General features: G+C 43.2%; 1 protein-coding gene across 1 annotated transcript in view; it reads left to right on the top strand.

Annotated features, from left to right (window-relative positions):
* Window positions 1-15,880, top strand: part of DNAAF11 (dynein axonemal assembly factor 11) — a 1,372,540-nt gene extending 1,356,660 nt beyond the window's left edge. The window contains exon 12 of the mRNA XM_044067052.1: window positions 15,014-15,880. Coding sequence (XP_043922987.1) covers window positions 15,014-15,203 — 190 coding nt within the window. The 3' untranslated portion in view covers window positions 15,204-15,880. The remainder of the gene's footprint in view (window positions 1-15,013) is intronic.
* Window positions 15,881-20,996: the final 5,116 nt, after the last annotated feature.

Below are 20,996 nucleotides of genomic sequence, written 5' to 3'. Positions count from 1 at the left end.
CAAGTCTAGCTATAGCACATACATGATAATCTGGCTCAATCAAATCTTTCACTACAGAGAAGGTCTCCTTCCAACAATTTAAAGTTTATTTACAAATTACGAAACCAAAGCAAAACACCCACAGGGGCAGATGCCGATAAATTCAATGTGAACACCACAAAGCACAATCCACCTCCAGTCAAGTGAGCAATCACACTTTATTGATATAACAGGACTAAGCGCTTTCGCCAGCAATCTGGCTTCTTCAGAGTCAATTAACCACACAATTCTTTCATTTTAAATACCACACAAATACATCTCATTGGTTGAAACTGGCACCACCCTTACATTAATTAATAAAATTAAAATACAATCACTAAATTTAATGCAGTACTTTCCTGTTACTAATATAAATAAAATATTCTCTAGTTATGTGTTTTATACAATAAATATATAATTCTTAAAATCATACTGTTAAAAATCACTTTGTAGAATCATAATACAAAATTCAAAACATACTTAAATTGTGTATCATTAAAAAAGTTCTACATTGTCTTATTCTGTTAAAATCTCAAAAGTTTAAAAACTTAAAAAATTGTAAGTTTTTAAATTTGCTGTGACCTGAGTTTCAAAATTGGTTTGAGTGAAACATAGTCATTTAACCCTGGGGGTCAAACCTGGAGGTGGATTGTGCTTTGTGGTGTTCACATTGAATTTATTTACAAATTAGCTTGTTAACTCCATTATTAAGAAAAGCTTTATGTCTTAATTTCCTAATCTCATTACTAAAATGCACGTTTCCTGTCCTTTCTGTAGGACTTGTTACCAAAGTTCTAGAGGAAAAGAACAAAATTACAAAAAACAGAGAGAAGCCCTTGGTAAATCCAGTTGAAATTAAGTTCAACAAATCAAGAATAAAAAATCCACCGGAACCAGGAAAGCACAATAAATGGTTTATTCATAAAACGCTTTTTATGACTAAACCATTTATTGTGCTTTCCTGGTTTTGGTGGATTTTTTATTCTTGAGTAGAGGAAAAGAAACTATGACTTTTGAGATCTTGTGGTACTTATTGATTAACCTCCCTGTGAAAACAATTTCTGTGAAGTACAGAAAACAAAATCACCCAGTTTTCTTTGTCTGAGAAAAGACTATATGAAGAGAGACATGATCGAGCTCGCTGAATGCATGTCCCAGGCAGGTATGTCCCTAGCCTTAAGCAGCATTCTACCATCACCCAGAATGATGCCTCAATGCAAACAGAAAATGATTGACTTTAGCAATTGCTTAGTTTCTGGTGTCATTCCAAGGGGATCTAGTACCTGACAGCCTGGGAAGACATGATCAACAGACCACGATGCCTTGCCAGAGATGGCCTGCATTTGTCTCTCTTGGGCTTCAGGCAAAGGCTGTTGCCTCCCCCATAGTGCCTTTTTAGGCATTGTCATGAGGTCAAAACTACCAACATGAAAATTTCATCAAAACACAAATTAAAGGTCATGCTGCTAAACGCTAGGAGTCTAAAGATGAAACGGCACTCATTGCAAGCATTCTTAACATTGGAAGATGCTGGCATTTGTGCAGTCACAGAAACCTGGTTCAAAGCTGTGGAGAACACCCCAGACATACCAGGTTACTAATCCCATCCTATATTCAGATCCCAAACCGTGGGCAGCAAAGCAAAAGGAGGAAGAGTTTCAATATATATTAAAGACATATACACCTCCAGGCTGATCAAGCAGTATCATGCACAGGAGACACTCCAGGTGCAATTAACCATTGACAAGACTCCTATTCAAATCATAGCTAGCTGCAGGCCCCCCTCTTTGACTCAAGATGCCCACTCCACCTATCTGGACCTCTTCGAATCTATCAAGAGTCAACCCTTTACCCTGTTCTTGGGTGACTTTAACTATCCAACCATAGATGGGAAGAACTACTCATGCCAAAACACAAATGCCTAGAGATTCCCTGCTTTCTTCAATGCAAATGCCTTGGACCAGCTGGTCGACACCCCCACAAGAGGTGATAATACCTTAGACTTGGTATTAACCAACCTGAGTAACCACTGCAATATTCCTACAGTGTTCATCCTCCCTGGTAAGATCAGACCACAAAGTGGTCACTTTCAAAGTCACCATCTCCCCCAACCCCCCCCCAAGCTAGGGTCAAACAAAAAAAGTCCCCAAAGCTGATTACAACCTCCTGAGGGAAGGTATAAACAGCTTCACAGCCCCCTCTCCCTCCATAAGAACTGGCACAAATGTCCAGACCTACACAAAAATACTTTACGAGTGTTTATATGGCTGCTTGGAATCGAGAATACCTGAAAGGACAAAAATCCTCCTCCTCAAGGAAGAGCAAACCGGTCTGGTGGACATCTGCAATAAATAAACTCTATAATAAAAGGAAATCATTGCTGTCCTGGACTAAGTAGGAGCAGGTGCCTAACTGGAAACAATCTCTCCTTAGCCTGAAGAAGCAAATAAGAGCACTAGTGAAATCCTCTGAAGCAAACTTAGAGTCCAAACTGGCCACATCTACTAAAGACAATCATAGGGCCTTCTTCACGTATGTCCGCAGTGTCAAAGGAATTGCTCAGATCTGCTTAGAACTGGTGGTCAAGGATACCACTTACAGAAATGCCACAGATATAGCCAACCTGCTGGCAGACAGGTTCATCAAAAAACTTCACCCCTCTGCCCCCCCCAATCAGTAAATCATGACATCCTCAGCACCTGCCCCCTCCCCTTATCTCTAGGGAGCAAGTCATTACTGTCCTCTCAAAGGCAAAAAATACAGCCTCCATAGGGCCAGATAACATCCCAGGCTGCATCCTACATGATCAGGATCAGGCAGGAACTTGCAGCACCATTAGGTACCCTATTCATCCAAGGCCTGAGTACAGGCTTCATCCCAGCCTAGTGGAGGACAGCCACTGTCATCCCTTTGCACAAAGGTGGAGCGTCCACTGATCCAGGAAATTATAGACCATCAGCCTAAATAGCCTGATCTGCAAGGCTATGGAACAGATTATCATGCACCTCATTAACAAGGACATTGTCAATCTCCAAACACTCGATCCCACACAGTTTGGTTTTGTCAAAGGGAGGTCATGCCTGTTAAACTTGGTCAACTTCTTTGAGACAGTCACCAAAGCCATGGACAAGGGGAAGACGGTGCACACCACCTACCTTGACCTGGCCAAAGGCTTCAATGCTATTCCCCGCTTGGGTGTAATAGATGAACTCTGTCAACTAGGCATCAATCCATATGTTACCAGATGGGTGGCAAACTGGCTCACTGATAGAACCCACCTAGCCAAAATAGGGGAAGCCACCTCAAGCAGTAGACCCGTAATGAGTGGCATACCCCAGGGATCGGTCTTGGGGCTTCTGTTGTTTGGGATATACTTTTCTGAGGTGCAGGCCAAAACCTGTAAGCTATGGCTGACCAAGTTTGCAGATGACTGCAAGCTGGGCACTGTCATCAATTCCCCTAGTGATGTGGACATCCTCCAAGAGGCTCGCACCCAAACAAATGATTGGTGCCAGAAACATGACCTCAAACTGAATGCCAAAAAATGCATCTTCATCCCCTTTGGGGAGAGTGATGTCCCCACAAATGATCACATTGACAACAAAGTCCTAAGCACAGAATCATTTGTGAGGGATTTGGGCACCCAGGTTGATAGTAAGCTGACCTTTGACCACCATATTGCCTCCATTGTACGGAAGGCTTTCTACATGGCCCATCTCATTAGGAAGGGTATCTCATCCAGAGACAACGAGGTCATAACATCCCAGTATTCTTCCCTTATAAGACCCATTATTGAGTACAACGCATCTTTCGAGATGTACCTCACAAAGCACATGCACCAGCTGGAGAGATCACAGAGGTTCCTTACCAGAAGAATCCCGGGCCTCAAACATATACCCTGCACAGACAGGCTAAAAGCCCTGTCCCTCTACTCATTCGCATACAGACTCCTCAGTGGTGACCTCTGTCTGGCATGCAGAGCAATCTCAGACCCCACGTTGATGGGACTGCTGCATGCCCGCAAGTCAAGCTCCACTCGAGTAACCCGCATGCGTGACCTCAACTTGGTCTGTAACATCAATAGGACCTGTTGGCAGGACAGATTGTGTCCCAGAGAATCCCCCTTCTTTGGAATAGACTCCCTGTCCACATCAAGCAGAGTACCTCATTATCCCTTTTTAAGCATAACCTGGATAACTGGATGGGGAACAGAAAATAGACCCTTGGGATTCCATCTGTGTCCTTGCTGGACAGGGGCATCAGGAGCTGATCTGTCAGAACATGGGCTAAATTCTTGGCTAGGCTTGTGAGGGCCTCAGGACCACAATAGCCTAGCAACTTCCTATGATCCTATAATAGTTTTGTTTAACCCTACATACGTGTGGGATGCCAGTTACAACTCAAGCTGTGACCCTATTGTTGTTAACTTTAACCTTCAAACTGCTACAGAATTACTGTTAAGGTTCAAAGAACATAAAAAAAGATCCTAAACTCTATCTGGATAGCAGTCAATTTAGCCTACTGAAAATGGCAGAACCTAACCCTAGTACCCACCTCCAGCAAACCGTAAATGACATCCTACATCACTGCAGCATTCAAGAAAATTTTCATTGTAGTAGACAGCATACCTCTCATCTGTACCAAATTCCTTGGTATTTATCAGTTTTGAGGACAAAATAATGGGGTGCCATAAAGTCCCAACTGGATCTTTAATTCCAGATTTTTAAAAATTTATTATTATACAACTTTAAATTTGTGGATGATGTCACCATCATTGCCAGCCTACAGGGATGTGCGTGATGAATGTCTCAGACTCTTGGAAACTCAGGACTTGAAGATTTCAAAAAATTAAAAAAAAGACTTCAGTAGTTTACAGCCGCTGTGGCACCATTTTAAAGCAAAGCATACATTTCTGAGACCTCTGTCAGTGGCGCATGGAACTGAAGACTCCTTGAGTAAGAAAAGGCCACTTTGAATTTTAGAATACAGAAACTCAAGTGCAGGAGGCATGGGGGGGTAGTTTGGTCCAGCTCCCGTTACAGCTCAACTGAACTAAATTAATCCAACAAAAAGGTATTATCACTACAAATTGTGATTCTAATGTACAAGTGAAGAAATACAAGTTAATGAGTTCCTAGAAATAAAGAACTGTGTGTTATGTTTTATATTTAAGATAAATATTTACAAAGTCGCTCAGCATTTGTTCCTTTCCCCCAGAATGACACCCATCCTAAGAGCCTGACACAGTCAAGGAGAAGATAGTTTAACCTTCCACACTTTAGAAAATGTCTGGATTTTACTTCTGTGTAAACAGCTCGCTGTCCACTAGCTCAAATAGTTAAGTACTTTTTCCCCCTTGGAATTGTTGCACTTGCATTTATTCTGACAGTATCCAGCTGTCGCCAGAGCCAGGCTGCAGCACATTTCCAAGACACAGATTTTTTTTCCAAATGAAAAAAAAAAATCACATAGCAATCAGCATAGACTTCCAACAGCATTATGTTTTTGATTTAAAAATGCAACTTTCTAACTTGCAGCACTTGTGTACCTAGTTCAGGACCAAATAAAACTTTTAGTGGTACAGCATGCAAGGTTTAGTAGGTTTTATGGCGCACTTTAATTTTTCCACAGTGTTCCATGAATAATTACTGACACTATTGTATGTATGTTGTTTTCTAAATTATAAAGTCAGTGCAATGAAATACATATATTACCAACCTATGCATGTGCAGTGTGCAAGTATGAACTTGGGAGGTGTTCCACATTTTGCCCATTGCTCCACATTATGAGATGCAGTGTTGTGTTCCATATTTAGGAGATGGAAGGTTGAGAGCTGTGCATGAACTTTGCAATACTGATGAGTGAATTTGGAGTATTGTTTGATGAAATGTCGATTTCAGAGTTTGGGAAAGGGTGGTAGATGGATTAACATTCCTAGCCAGATTGCAAATTGTTTTGTTCTTGTGCAGTCATTGTACTAAAAAGCAGAATCACATTTACGCGTATGACATGGCGCAGTCTTCTTAGGGATGTATTAACATTTGCAGTTATATGTAGGCTTTTAAAAAGCTCCTATAAATGCCATCAAACCTCTCAAGGGTACCTCATTATCAGGAATGTTACACTCAGTTGCTAAAATAACAGGTTTTGCATTATTATGTATTTTCTGAGGGATATGAAGTCTGAAATTCAAATGTTTGCCATTATTTATTGTTATTTAATGACTTCAGTTTTCATATTGATATTCCACAATTCCATTGGAGTGGGCTGGGTTACATGATTATGTATGCAAATTGTATGATGTTATGTGATCCTATCTCGCCTACATTCTGACTGATGGGTTCGGAGCCGATCCTCGGCTCCGACTCGGCACGCTTATGCCAAAGAGCGAAGTCTCTTATTGGCTGAGCTTACTATATCCCAGGATGCACCACTACCAGTCCCCCAGATCTCGTTTGCCACTAACAAGCGAAGACGTGGTCTCGAGCTTGGCTGAGCTAAGTAGTGTTTTTTCACTTACTTTCCTGTCAGGGATTTCCTTAAAATTCAACAAAAAGCTGTTTTAACAGCTATCTTGTGTTTCTTGTTGTATGAGTGAAGATTTTTCTTGGTAAAATACTTGTGTGTGACTGCGTATTGTCTGACTAGAGGTCCCATTGAGTTGAAGGGCCTTCCCCTGTCAGTCCGTTGTCGGGCTAGTCCCGTATTATTTTTAGGGGTCTTGGATCCTTTAGTTTTATTTTTTTCTATTTGTGACACTTCTTGTTAAAAAAAAAAAAAAAAAAAAAAAAAAGAGAGAGAGAGATAGAAAATTTTCTGTGATAGTTAGTGTGTTTTTGGCTACTTCACTAATTTGATTGCCATAATGTCACAGGCTCCTAGGCCTTCAGGGTTTAAAAAGTGCACTAAGTGCAGTTTCAAAATGTCAATAACTGATGATCATTCTCTCTGTGTGTACTGTTTGGGCGCTAAACATTTGCAGGAGTCCTGTAGCGTATGCCACGCGTTTTCCTCGAGGGTCCTCCAAGAGAGGAAAAATAAACTTATTTTAAAAGGCCTTATTAAACCCTCATTTGAAGAGGCATTAGCTTCCTCTCCTTCTCCTAAAAGAAAGGGCGCCGGCTCCGACCAGTCCGTCGGAACCGACCGCCAAAAACATAGGCAGGCTTCTCCTTCGCTCCACGGACTTCGGAGCCGAGGGCGAACGGGTCTGCCTCGATGCCTCCAGCCTCGACTCCTCTGGGTTCGAGCCGACGCCTGGGGCATCGAGAGGCGGGTCATCTTCATCGGCTCCACTGATCTCGAGCCGATGAAGGTTGTCCGCTCAGACTCTTCCTCCTCGGCCAAGCTCTTCGCACCAATGGAAATTGGTTTGGACATTCCTTCGCCGATAATTGTCGAAGTCGATTCGAGCCGGTCCCCTAGTCCCTTGGAGCCGTTGGAGAGGCCTACTGACCCATTCGTCTCTTCCAGGTCATCAAGGATGTCAGATTCGGACATAGACAGGGTGCTCCAAAGACTTTTCCAGTCCCCAGTCTTTCAGAAATTTGTTTCGCTCCGACCCAATTGGCTTCGGAGCCGATAGCCCACTCCATTGCCATTCCTCCTCCGACCGCTTGGCTCCGCCGGAGCAGGTGCTGATGCAGCCAGTGGAGATCCTAGGGTCGGCTCCGACCCTTACTCCAACCCCGCTTTCGGGTCCGAGTTTAGCACACGGACTTCTTCGGCCGGACCCGGGGGTGACGTTTCGGGACCAATGTTGTCGGTTCCAAGCCTCCCTCTCAGTGCTTCGCCGCTGGACTTCCGTCTGCTATCATGGCTCGAGACTGGACCCTCCCAGGATTCTGGGGTCCGCCTTCAGAGCTATGAGGAGTGCATTGGCCAAGTCTTCTTCGCCATCTCACGGCTTTACCGCACCTTCCCTGGGCATGGAGACTGGGTCTTTGGCAGTTCCCCTGTCTCTAGGCAGTGGAGCCCTGGGCCTGAGGTTACCCCCACTGGGGTTCCTCCTCCTGAGGGTCTTTCAGAGTTGTCTTCCGAGGAGCCCCCAAGGAAGAGATCATGCAAGAGGAAGCACGTAGACTCCCCAGATGAGTCTCTTACATCGGACACTGATCTTGATGATGCGGAAGGGTCCCCAAAGTCGCCCCTCGGATGATGTCTCATTTGCAGACATTCTAGAGATCCTCAAGCAACGAGGCGGCTGGAATTCCAAACCCTCCGCTGACGAGTCGGTGTTCCTCAAGGCCTTCGGGCTCAGCCTCCGCCTCCTGGGTGTCTCCGCCTTCGACGAGCTCCTGGATTTGGTTTGTCGGAGGGCATGGGAACATCCAGATACTGTGGAACCAGTGCCTTCGCCCTAACAAATTTTTGTCTGCCCCACCCGAGAAGGAGTTCTTAACGAAGGCGTGGCTGTAGATGCCATGGTGGTGGCATCTGCTACCCAGCAGGACGTGGCAGAGGCTTCAACGTCCGTCCTTCCTCCTAATAAGGAGTCTAGGAGCATGGACCGCACGGAAGCGCACCCTGACTTCAGCGCCTTTACTCTGAGGTCCCTGAATTATTTGGCACATTTCACCAGACTACAGAGGGATCTGGTCAAGGAGCTCTCAGACTCCCTCTCAGGTAACCTACCTGAGCAGCTAGCCCAGTCGGTTAGCTCTCAGTTGGCTATCCTTAACTCGATTTCTAATAAGTCCATGAGGCTCATTTCATATGCGTCAAGGGGCGGGCAGAGCGGCAGGCACAGGCGTGGCTCACGGAGACAAGCCTGGCTCCTTGTGTCATTTCGCTGGAGGCCTTCAAGTCTTCCTTTGCCGACGCCTCCCTTTGATGGGTCCTCTTTGTTTGGACCCAAGGTAAAAGACACACTTACCCGCTGTGAGCAGGAGGGAAAGACTTTATCTGCTGTAGGAGCACGTTATTCCACTCCCTTTCGGCCTTATCCCAAGGCTAAAAGAGGAGGGAAGATGTGGTTCCGTAAATCACAGAAATTCTTTCCCCAACAGCAGGAAGATTCCCCTTCCAGAGGCAGAGGACGGGGAAATTTTTCTGGGAGACGCCGTCCCAGAGGTGGCAGAGGCCCCCGCAACACTGGAGACCGCGAGTCCTTTCGTGGCTCTTCAGCCTCCCACACTTCATGAGGGATTGCCCGGCTGTGCTGCTCCGGAGCCAGTCGGGTGCCGTTTTGCCAAGCACCTAAAAGCCTGGGAGTCTATTACTCAGGACAGATGGGTGCTTCGGATTATTGCCGGAGGTTACACCATTCCCTTCACACACTCACCCCCACCGTCCAAAAAAATCCTGGACCCACCACCCAGTCAAAGGGAAATTGCAGCCGTAGAAGCTTCAAAGCTGCTAGAAAAAGGAGTCATCCAACCGTTCCCCACAGACCAGATCGGATCCGGAAATTACTCAAGGTTCTTTTTAGTGCCAAAAAAGACAGGGGACCTGAGACCCATTTTGGATCTCAGCAAACTAAACCAGTTCGTCATGAAGTCCAAATTCCGAATGGTCACTTTACAATCCATTCTCCCATTGTTGGAGAAAGAGGTTTGGATGTGCTCCATAGATCTCAAGGATGCCTATTATCACATACCGATACATCAGGTGTCCAGGAGGTATCTGCGCTTCAGCCTGGGAGACAGTCATTTCCAATTTTGTGCACTGCCCTTTGGTCTCACCACAGCCCCCAGGGTGTTCACCAAGTGTTTGGCAGTAGTGACTGCTCACCTGAGGAGTCTCGGATTCCAAGTGTTTCCCTATCTGGACGACTGGCTCCTGACTGCCACCACCAGGCATCTACTACTAGAGAACCTACAAGCCACCATCTCCCTGGGTGCTTCCTGGGAATTACATTCAACTGGTCAAAGTCTGTCTTGCTGCCTTCTCAGCGCATAAGATTCATAGGAGCAGAGATAGACTCAAAATTAATGCAAATCTTCCTTCCTACCGAAAGGATACAAACATTACAAGATCAAGTCCGAGCCCTGCTTCTAAGATCCAAAGCCCCAGCCAGGATGGTCCTGCAACTTTTAGGTTCAGTGTCTGCCACGGTTCTCCTAGTTCCTCTGGCAAGATTGCACATGAGGATTCTTCAGTGGCTGTTATCGACACAATGGTCTTTTCAGGATCTCCCCCTCAATCATCACATACTGATTACAGAAACGTGCAAACGGGACCTCCGCTGGGGGCTTCTGCCATCCAATCTGAATCAGGGAAGACCTTTTGTTATACCCTCCGTGGCCACCTTGACAACGGATGCCTCCCAGACGGGTGGGGGGCATTGTCTGGGCAGGTCAGTTCAGAGTTCTTGGCTTCCAAACGAAACATTTCTCCATATCAATGTGTTGGAAATGAGGGCTGTACTTCTGTCCCTACAAGCCCTCCACAAGTTTCTCCCTCAAGGCATTATCGCCATCCACACAGACAACATGTCGGTGGTCTGGTATCTAAACAAACAAGGAGGGACCAGATCTTACCCCTTTGCAGAGAGGCCATGAGGGTGTGGGAATGGGCAGTGGCTACCAAGCGCTTCCTGGTAGCGACCCACATTCCAGGAAAATCCAATGTATTGGCAGACAGACTGAGCAGGACTATTCTCTCTCCTCACGAGTGGTCTCTGAACGAAACAGTAGCAGCTCAGATTTTCAAAGATGGGGATTCCGTGCTGCGACCTGTTTGCAACACCACAAAACACGAAGTGCAAAGGTTCTTTCCTTGACCCCGGCCAAGGGAGGCAGCTACGGATGCTCTAGTCCAACCTTGGCCAACAGGACTGCTTTATGCTTTCCTCCGATTCCACTCCTCCCCAAAGTCATCCAGAAAGCTTCCCAATTGGGGTCCACAATGATTCTAATTGCTCCACTGGCCTCGCCAGGTATGGTTCCCTACCTACAGAAATATACTCTGGACGGTCCTTGGTTCTTGGATCTAACTCCGGACCTTCTGGTTCATCAGTCGGGACAACAGCACCAGTCCCTTCACACTTTGAAATGAACAGCTTGGCTCCTCCACTTCCGACTTTAGTCAGAAATCACACCTTGGACCCGGAAGTTATTCACATTTTATCTTCAGCCCACAAACCCACCACTAAGAAATTGTATCACAGTAAGTGGAAGAGGTTTGCTATCTGGGCTCAACTCAGAGGCTTAGACCCTATTACTGCCCCGATACCAGAGGTCTTGAAATTTTTAACATCCTTGTTTAATCAAGGATCTTCAGTCTCTACTATTAAAGTCCAACTAGCAGCTATCTCCAAATTTCACGAATCCATAGACCCACCGTTGATGAGCAGCAGATTATGTAAAACTTTCATGAAAGGTGCTGTGCTGTTAAGACCCACAGTTTTTCATCCTGCGCCTCCGTGGGATCTTGATTTGGTACTTCGTGCCTTAACATCTTCCCCCTTTGAACCAGCTGCTACATGTGAGTTGAAATATCTGTCTTGGAAAACTGCCTTCTTAATTGCAATTACCTCTGCAAGAAGAGTTTCAGAACTTCAAGCCCTATCTATCAAACCACCGTCCTTGATTTTTCACAAGGATAGAGTATCACTTAGACCTAACCCATCTTTTGTCCCAAAAGTTTGCTCTAATCTCTGTCTCCAACAATCTTTAGAGCTACCAGTTTTCTTTCCAAAATTTTCAAACAAAGCGGAATATACCTTCCATACGTTGGATGTTCACAGGCAATTACGCTTCTATCTAGATAGGACTCAGCAAATTCGGAAAACAGATCAATTGTTTGTGTCCTTTTCAGATAATAAACTGGGTAAAACCATCACTAAAGCTACTATTGCCAAATGGATCAGAGATTGCATAACTCAAGCTTATTCCTCTTCAAATAAGCAACTTACAACATCTGTCAAAGCTCACTCTACTAGAGCTATGGCTACCTCTATTGCATTCCATTCCAAGCTCGCTATTTCTGAAATTTGTGCTGCGGCTACTTGGTCCAACCCGCACACTTTCATTTCCCACTATAAATTGGATGTGGCATCTAAAGGACGAGCATCATTTGGTTCCACGGTACTCAGGAGTGTTTTCCAGTGAGCCACCCAGGATTTAGGTGCTAGGGACGCTGTCCTATCAGTCAGAATGTAGGCGAGATAGGATCACATAACATCTTTTAGTTATGTACTCACCATAACTTCAGATGTTTGGGATCCATCTCGCCTACATTCCTAATACCCACCCTCCTTCCCCTGCCTTGGAGATCAGAAGAGATTGAACGGTTTGGGTTCTACTGTTTTTTATCTTGTATCATCTGTCAATGTTATATAAGCAGTGCATGCGTGTGTGCATGTATGCGGACAAACTAGATCTGGGGGACTGGTAGTGGTGCATCCTGGGATATAGTAAGCTCAGCCAATAAGAGACTTCACTCTTTGGCATAAGCGTGCCGAGTCGGAGCCGAGGATCGCCTCCGAACCCATCAGTCAGAATGTAGGCGAGATGGATCCCAAACATCTGAAGTTATGGTGAGTACATAACTAAAAGTTAATCAGTGTCCGTATTTTTGGCCAGTTGTACCTACTTTTCATGGACCTTTTTGTCCATATTTTTGAAGTTTCCTGGTTGAGAGGTACAGTAGACAGTAATCTGAACATCTTAAAGATCAAATGCAAACTTTTGTTTTTCATACCGTTTCTTTTTGTTATAATTATGCCCAGATTTATTTATTTATTTTACATTTGTTGACCGAGTTTGTCTGGCTGAACTAGTGGCTCATTTTCAGCAGAGACCCGGGGAGAAAAGCTCCATGGTGAGATAAAATTATACAACAGATACAAAAACTTAAAATTACATTTCAGATTCCATACACATAAAAAAGAATTATACATTCAGGAGTACACAAAACGTTTGGGCCTTCTTAATCTAAAATGTGCCATTTTTACTTTATTTATTTGAGCAGGCCTACATTAAATTTAATAAACTAGTGTTTCTGCTTACCGTATGCTAAGCAGCTGTCCAGTTACTTCCTGATTCCATGTCATACAGCCAAGCTTTTTGATGACATAGTAGAGGTGAGAGAGAAACAGTTTATAATGGGTTGACATGTTTTCTGTAGTCTGCAGCAACTTTTTATTACAAAGTAACCAGAATGCAGCATAATTGGTTATTTAGTCAGACAATAAGTCAGTAAACAAATACAGCTATATTCACATAAAGGGTGACAAAAGTAAAATGGACTAGGACAACATTCTTAGTAAGGTGTATAGTGCTTGGCATACAGTGTTATAAGACTAATGTCATCATCATCATCATCTTTCGGCTGTTCCCATTAGGGGTTGCCACAGCGGATCACCTGTTTCCATTTCTTCCTGTCCTCTGCATCTTGCTCAGTCACACCAACCACCTGCATGTCCTCTCTCACCACATCCATAAACCTTATCTTAGGCCTTCCTCTTTTCCTGTTACCCGGTAGCTTCATCCTTAGCATCTTTTTCCCAATATACTCCGCATCCCTTCTCAGCACATGTCCAAACCAACGTAATCTTGCCTCTCTGGCTTTGTCTCCAAACCTTCCAACCTGGGCTGACCCTCTAATATACTTATTCCTAATCCTGTCCACCCTCGTCACACCCAGTGCAAATCTTAACATCTTTAACTCTGCCACATCCAGCTCAAACTCCTGCCTTATAAGACGAATGTAAAACTAGTAAATCATTGTCTACCAATGGAGTGATTGACCAGTTTCATACACTACAGATAAATCCCTAGTAAAGTTCATTGTACTTGGCATACAGTGTATTAACACTGATTTCATACTGTAGTAAACAACTGTCCATCACACTGTAGTAAACAGTTGACTAGTATAGAATGATCACTTTACTGCAGCTTCATCTTCACAGGTGCACAAATTATTCCAAATGTTTTCTTTCTAGTACTAATTTCCTTACAGTGTAACATACAAACTCACTGTACAGTAGATCTCTCATTGAGGTGAGTCACACATTCATAGTTTTCGCCGTAAAATTGATCAATCAGTCCATTAGTAGAATGGTGTTTGCATACTTTGCAAATTTTTTAAAATGGTATTTCAATACCTCATACTAATCTATTAGTCTATATATGATGATGGAACAAAACTGTGATTTAGTGCTCTAAAACTATTGCAGTTTTAAAATGGTGTTTGCATACACTGTAAATTTTTAAAAACAGTGCTTTATTACCTCATACTGATTTAGTAATCTGCATTTGATGATATAACAAAACTGTGTTTGAGTGTTTTGCATTTGGCTGTAATTTTACACGTCAGCTGTAATTATTTGCAAGAAAGAAAATGAACTTTTTCTACACTATTGCTTTAAAATAAAGAAATACTGCTGAGGTGACTAGTTCTCGTTGCTTTCTAGCTGCTGGAAATTTAAGTAGCATATGTTGGTAGTTTGCATGCTCATAAACTAATGGACTGACATTGTTTGCCAATTCACAGCATGGCAGTCTTTGGGGAGTTCATCAGACAGATAAATCCCTGTGTAGACAATTTCTGTAGGACTGAGATTTGAATTTATTTTCCAGGGAATTGTAGCTAACTGCTTGTTATAAAAATTTAAATAGAGATGCACTTGATATTAGGTATATGCCCAGTTCATAATTTTTCAGCTGATAACTGTTCTTTAATAGACCGTAACAGTGTCCTTTGACTAATGTATCCTTGGGTGACAATTGCTTGGCTGATGTGAAATTAAACTGTGTACCGTCATGACTTTTAGTTGGTTTGTTCCATTGTAAGGTCTTAATTGCTGTGACCACGAGAAACAGGATTTTCAACAGTAAAATTTATTATGTGTATCAGTAGGCATTTTCTGTAGTGATATCTGCTACAGTAAAATAAAAGTAGATACACTGTTTTGCATTATGGTTTTCATAGTCATTCATGTTTGGAGAATTGGTATGCAGAGAATATTTATGTGCTGTCTAATTTGAATTAATTTTACTTATGAAATTTACTTATAGTCTCTTCTCCTTCTGTTATGTTTACTTTGTAGGACAACTGAAACCTTTGAGAAGCTAGAAGTGGATCCTAGTAAATATTCCAAGATAGAGCTAGCCAACATTGTCAAGGAGAAGAAAACATATGGCCAGGGACCATTGAGATTGCAGCAGTTCAATTCAAAGGAAGTGAAGTGTAACTCTGAGGATTTTTCAGATGACCCTGATGTCCCCCCATTAATGTGAAATGAATGACAGTAGCCTGGAATCAGATTATGATTTTACAATACGTTCTTTATCCTAGTCACTGTTCTTTAAAATATATGCAGTGCATCATATCTGAAAGCATAACAGCTGTCCTGCAGCATAAGTTGTGTCCAAAAGTTAAGTCTATATTTTGAAGTTTTATAGCACAAGTAGAATGAAATTTAGTAAAACATGTTCCACTCATGATTACCAACATTTTTATGTGACTTCTTCTAGTCTTTTAGTTTAATAGCAGCGTGTGGTACCTTTTGCAGTAGATCCAAACTGTAGAACATTCCCTAAACACAGGCATGAATGATATTTCCATTAGATTTTTTAGTCTTATCCAGCATTGCACCCATAGTCTTACATCGTTAACTTCACTGTGTAATGGCTAGTGCCAGTCTGTAGTGCTCATTTCTTTCCTGCTGTAAAACAGAGCTTGACAGTTTGTCTTTATGAAGTCCTACTCATTTCAGCCATTTCCCATACATATTTTATAAGGTCTAATTCTTCATCATTCCGTTTACCTCAGCATATGCCTAATTGTGACTATAAACAGTATGATATCCACCTGAGGATATGCACATTGTATCTGTATTATCTCATGGTAAACCACAGCACTAAACACTGTTGATCTGGCCAGTTATATCATTAAGGTATGCTGAGATGTGTAATACCCCATCTGATGTTGTCATTTTCATTCATTCCCCAATAAATGGGGTTTGGATCTGACCCTCGGATCTGACTCTGCTGCTTTTTTCCAGCTTGTGGAACACTGAAACTCTCAAGCTTATCTCTTACCCATAATGCACTAGTCCTCTAACATACCTCAGATCTTGTTTGCCACCTTCATATACAGACATGGTCACAGTAAGCTCTCGAGTAGTAGTAGAGTTTTATAAGTAAAAGTAATTTTTTTCTTATCAATTTATCTCTTTATTAAAAAAAAAAACTTTCTGCGTATCTTCCCTTGTTTATGTACATGATTATAGTGTAATTCTATATTACCATAGTTGGTAATCTTGCTCTTTCTTTTTCCCTTTTTATACCTTTAGGTATATCCTTGTATTACCACTGTTGGTAATACTTTCCTTTTGTTCTTTTTCTTTTCCTTATTTTTCCAAAAAATTTTTTTTTTCCTTCTTGTAGATTAGAATATGGCAGAAAAACCATCAGGGCTTTATAAAAATGTACGGCCTGTGGCCACAAAATTCCTGTCTCTGATGCACATGCTATGTGCATATATTGTTTAGGCCCAGCACACTTAGATTCTGCTGTGACATATGCAAAGCCTTTAACCATAGAGCTCTAATTCTTAGAAAAAATAAGTTAATTTTCAGAGGATTACTTCTGTCAGAACTTCTGATACAGCATCTGGGGACAGAAACCCCTAAACAACTGATAAAAAAAGAGGTTAAGAAGCGTTCCCTGGACCCTACAAGTTCCTCAACTCCAGGTTCAGAACCACCTCTTAGGATTTCAAAACCTTCGATTTGAGATGTTCAGATCCAAAGACAAAATCTTCTGTTCTGACCCCTTCAGATCCAAAGACAAAAACTTTGGATTCGACCCCTTGAATCCGAAAAAGCATTCAGACAGGTCATCACAGATCCAATCTCCCCTGCGTTTAGATCTCCTGTCCTCTTGTCTCCCATCTCCCTTTCTGGAAAGGTCTCTCAAGCTTCTTCATTCTGGGGCTTCATCAGTAGCATCTCCTTCTCACTCCTCCAGAAGTCTGACCAAAGCAGATGTGGACAGGATGATGAGGAAATTCCTCTCAATGCAAATTCAAAGAGTCTGTATCATAACATCGAAATGTTATATCATCAAATGTGATAACATCAAATCTATAATGTCGAAATGTTACAACAGTGAAAACCGTCACTTGGAAACTTTATAGTTCGCCACTCTGCATTAGCATATGTGTTTGCACAGTGGGCGAAGGTTACGGAACGGGTTAAGGTAAGCATGCGAACGGACCAGATTAAGGTGAGTGTTGGATCATTAGGGACCTTAGGATTAGGGAGCGGGTAAGGTGAGGGTGTGATAGTTAGGGGCCTTAGGGTTAAGGAGCGGGTAAAGTGAGTGTGCGATAGCTAGGGACCTTAGGGTTAGGGAGCAGGTAAGGTGAGTGTGCGATAGTTACGGACCTTAGGGTTAGGGAGCAGGTAAGGTGAGTGTGCGATAGTTATGGACCTTAGGTTAGGGTTTGGGTTAAGGTAAGTGGATAGATAGTAGTGTATGTACAGTTTAGTGTAGGGTTAGAAGTAGGATTTTAAGTGTATATGTGTGGATTACTCATTTTTTGGTGTGCTTGTGTTGTGTGTGTGTTTCTCGGAACAGCAAATTTTTTCCCTGGGAAAAAATTTGCTGTTCTGACCTTTCGATTATATCACATTTCGAAATTCCAAGTTCGAGCTTATGGTGTTCGATATTTTTGGGATTTCGATTATGTGATATAAACCCAATTCAAATGTGGGTCTCCCAGCTCCTTACCCCATTGACTCCAGAGACCTTTGTGAGTACTAGCCCTCCTTTACTTTCTCCTTCTCCGATCCGACCTTTGGTTTTAGAGCAGTTAAATCCAAGGATCCCAGAGCCATCGGTATCTGATCTGAAGATCATTGTATCTTCTACTCCAGTACCACCTTTGATTGGACTGGCTCCAAGCACATTGGAGCCAGGAGACTGTCTGAGTTGTAGAACTGGCACCAGATCCAGGATGTTGAAGTTGACTCCAAGGTTGTCACAGCCATCTCGGCCCCTTGGAGCCTTGGCGCTGGACAGCTCAGCTCCGATTCCTGCCTCAAGTGGTTTGCTTTGGGTAGAAAGGAGCAGATGGTCTGGAAGCATGTCTTCTTGGAGCCATTGGTCTCTTTCTGTCTGAGGCATTCTGCTTTCAAGGTAATGGAGAGAGTTTCCTGTGCTGCAAGAGAAAGAACGTGTTCACTCTCCTCAGCTCCCACTTCACAAACCCCAGTTGTCTTTGCATCTTAAGCCTCAACTTCCTGCACCACAGGGACATCCAACCCAAAGTCACCAGGATACCCAGCAGGGTATATTGATATCTCCGATACTTCTCCAGAACATCCCACTGAATAAGTCCCTAGGAAGAGGAGGTTCAAAAGGAGGTACTTACACTCTCCTCAATGGTCTGTCACTGAGGATACTGACTTCATTGAGAGCAAGGGTCCCCAGTATCACCACATGATGACATCTCCTTTGGAGACATTCTAGAGGACCTCAAGCAAAGGGGTGGCTGTTCGATGGACAACTCTTCCCAAAAGGAGTCCGTATTCCTGGAAGCCTTTTGAGCTTGGCCCATCTACCTCCTGGGTGACTCCGCCAACCAATGAGCTCATTGATTTGATCTTCAATGAGCATGGAAGAGACCAAACAGGATCCTGGCACCACGTAAGAACAGGGAATTTTGGAGAAAGGTAGTACCAGTGATGCCATGGTTGTAGTGGTGGCCACAAAAAAGGAATATGCCGAACAAAGATCTTCTGTTCATCCCCCTAACAGGGAGTCTGGGGCACTGGACAGATTCGGGAAGCATGTATATGCTTCAGTGACCTTTACACTTTGGTTGCTGAATTATTTGGCACACTTCACTAGACTCCAGCGGGATTTGATTAAAGAACTTAACCAAATCCCTCTCTGGGACCATTACTTCTGAGGCAGAGAGCTCCATTGCCTCACAGGTGGCTACCCTACAATCTTTTTCAAACTCATCCATGAGGTTTATCTCCCACTCAGCTGAAGGTACCTCATGGGTGGTGGGTTTAGGCATTTCCATTAGGAGGCATGCCTGGATGGGCCTGTGAAATTTTGCAGAGCCCTTCAAGTCTCCCTTTGTCAGTGCTTCCTTTGACTGAAGTTTTTTATTTGGCCCCTAGGTTAAAGACACACTACCCAGGTGTGAGCAGGAAGGTAAAACCCTAACTACTGTGGGCATATGTTTTTCAACTCTCAAAGGTGCTTTTCTAGAAATCAACAAGGTGGTCAAAAAATGTGATTCAGAAAGTCTCAGGGCCCCTTCCAAGATCCACGTGGATATAATTCCTCCAAGGGCAGAGGGTGAAACTCGTAACAGAAGACACCACCCATGTGGCAGAGGAGGTCTACAAAACCAAGGATCTAGAGATATGTTCTCTGACAGATCCTACAGAGCTTCTGAAAGGATGCCCAATTGTCCACCTCTTGAGGCAGTCAGGGGTCATTTATCCCTGCACCAGACAGCCTGGCTAGAGATTGCAAAAGATTCATGGGTACAGAGAATTATTTCCAGAGGTCATATAATACCCTTTTCCCTACTCCCCCTTAACAGTAAACACAATTCATGATGTTACACCCAGTCAGAGGAAAGAAGCAGCACTAGAAATAAAATAGCTTCTAAAAAAAAAAAAAAAAAAAAAGAGTCATCCAAGAGGTCCCCAGACCAGAAAGAATGCAGAACTTAAGATTATTTTTAGTTTCAAAGAAAACAGGGGACTGGAGACCGATTTGTAGTCTCAGAAATATGAACAAGTTAGTTCAGCACACAAAGTTCTAGATGATCACAGTTCAGTCTATTCTGCTTTTTGTACACAAGGATGACTGGATATGCTCAATAGATCTTCAGAATGTGTATTATCATATAAAAATGAACAGACTATCCAGAAGATACTTGCACTTATGGCTGGGAGCAATTCATTACCAGTTCAGAGCTCTGCCGTTTGGTTTCAATACAGCCCCAAGGGTTTTCAAATGCATGGCAGTAGTGGCAGCTCACTTGTGACTGCAGGGATTCTGGGTGTTTCTTTACTTAGGCGACTGGCTCATTACCACTCAGACCAGGCATCATCTGATTAAAGCATGAGATTATGTACTCCAGTTATGCACTCACATGGGAATGACTATCATTCACATCAAATCTCAACTAGAACCAACTCAAATATTGGAGTTCATTGGAGCTTTGTTTAACACTGTATCATTGACAGCCTCCCATTCTTTATCAGGAGTACTGACGATATGATTCCAGGTCAAAATGATCATTCAGAGTTCTTCTCTCTCAGCTTGATTGATCCTACAAGCATTGGGGTCAGTGTCTGCTGCAATGGTTTTGATTCCATTAGCAAGATATCACATGAGAATTCTTTAGTGGACCATAGTGACTCAGTAGTCTGTTCTTCACCAATCTTTATCCGCCCAAATCAAGATAACTCAGGCATGCAAAAATTACCTCTTTTGGTGAGTTTACTCTGATCAGATAATGCAAGGTCGCTCTTTCATTCTCCCTCAGCCCAAAGCCATAGTTACCATGGATGCTTCCCAAATTTTTTGGGGGGGACACTTCTTGGGAACAATAATCCAAGGCACATGGTCCCTCAAAGAGGAAAATATGCATATCAATGTCCCAGAAATGAAAGCTGTCCTCCTAGCATTGCAGGGCTTCCAAGACACTCTCCTTTCCTGGACCATTGTGATTCAGACAGACAATATGTCAGTGATCTGGTACATCAACAAACAAGTAGGAAACAAATCTTATCCCCTGTGTTGAGAAGCTTTGAGAGTGTAGCAGTGGGTGATCTTATCCAATCAATTTCTGTTAGCAACACACATTCCAGGGAAATCCAGCATGATAGCCAAGTTAAGCAGGTCCATTCTAATGCCTCCCAAGTGGTCACTCAACATGAAGCTTGTGGAAAAGATATTCTGTTGATAGGGCCAACCTTGTGTAACCTCTTTTCATTTCCCCTCAACAAGTGCAGCAGGTTCTTTGCCCTGATCCCCCCACCAGGGGAATCA

Source organism: Protopterus annectens, chromosome 3.part1 (assembly GCF_019279795.1).
Source record: "Protopterus annectens isolate FY-2018-M chromosome 3.part1, PAN1.0, whole genome shotgun sequence".
Lineage (NCBI taxonomy): Eukaryota > Metazoa > Chordata > Ceratodontiformes > Protopteridae > Protopterus > Protopterus annectens.
The sequence above is the reverse complement of the archived record's forward strand: the minus strand, read 5'-3'. Positions and strand labels throughout refer to the sequence as shown.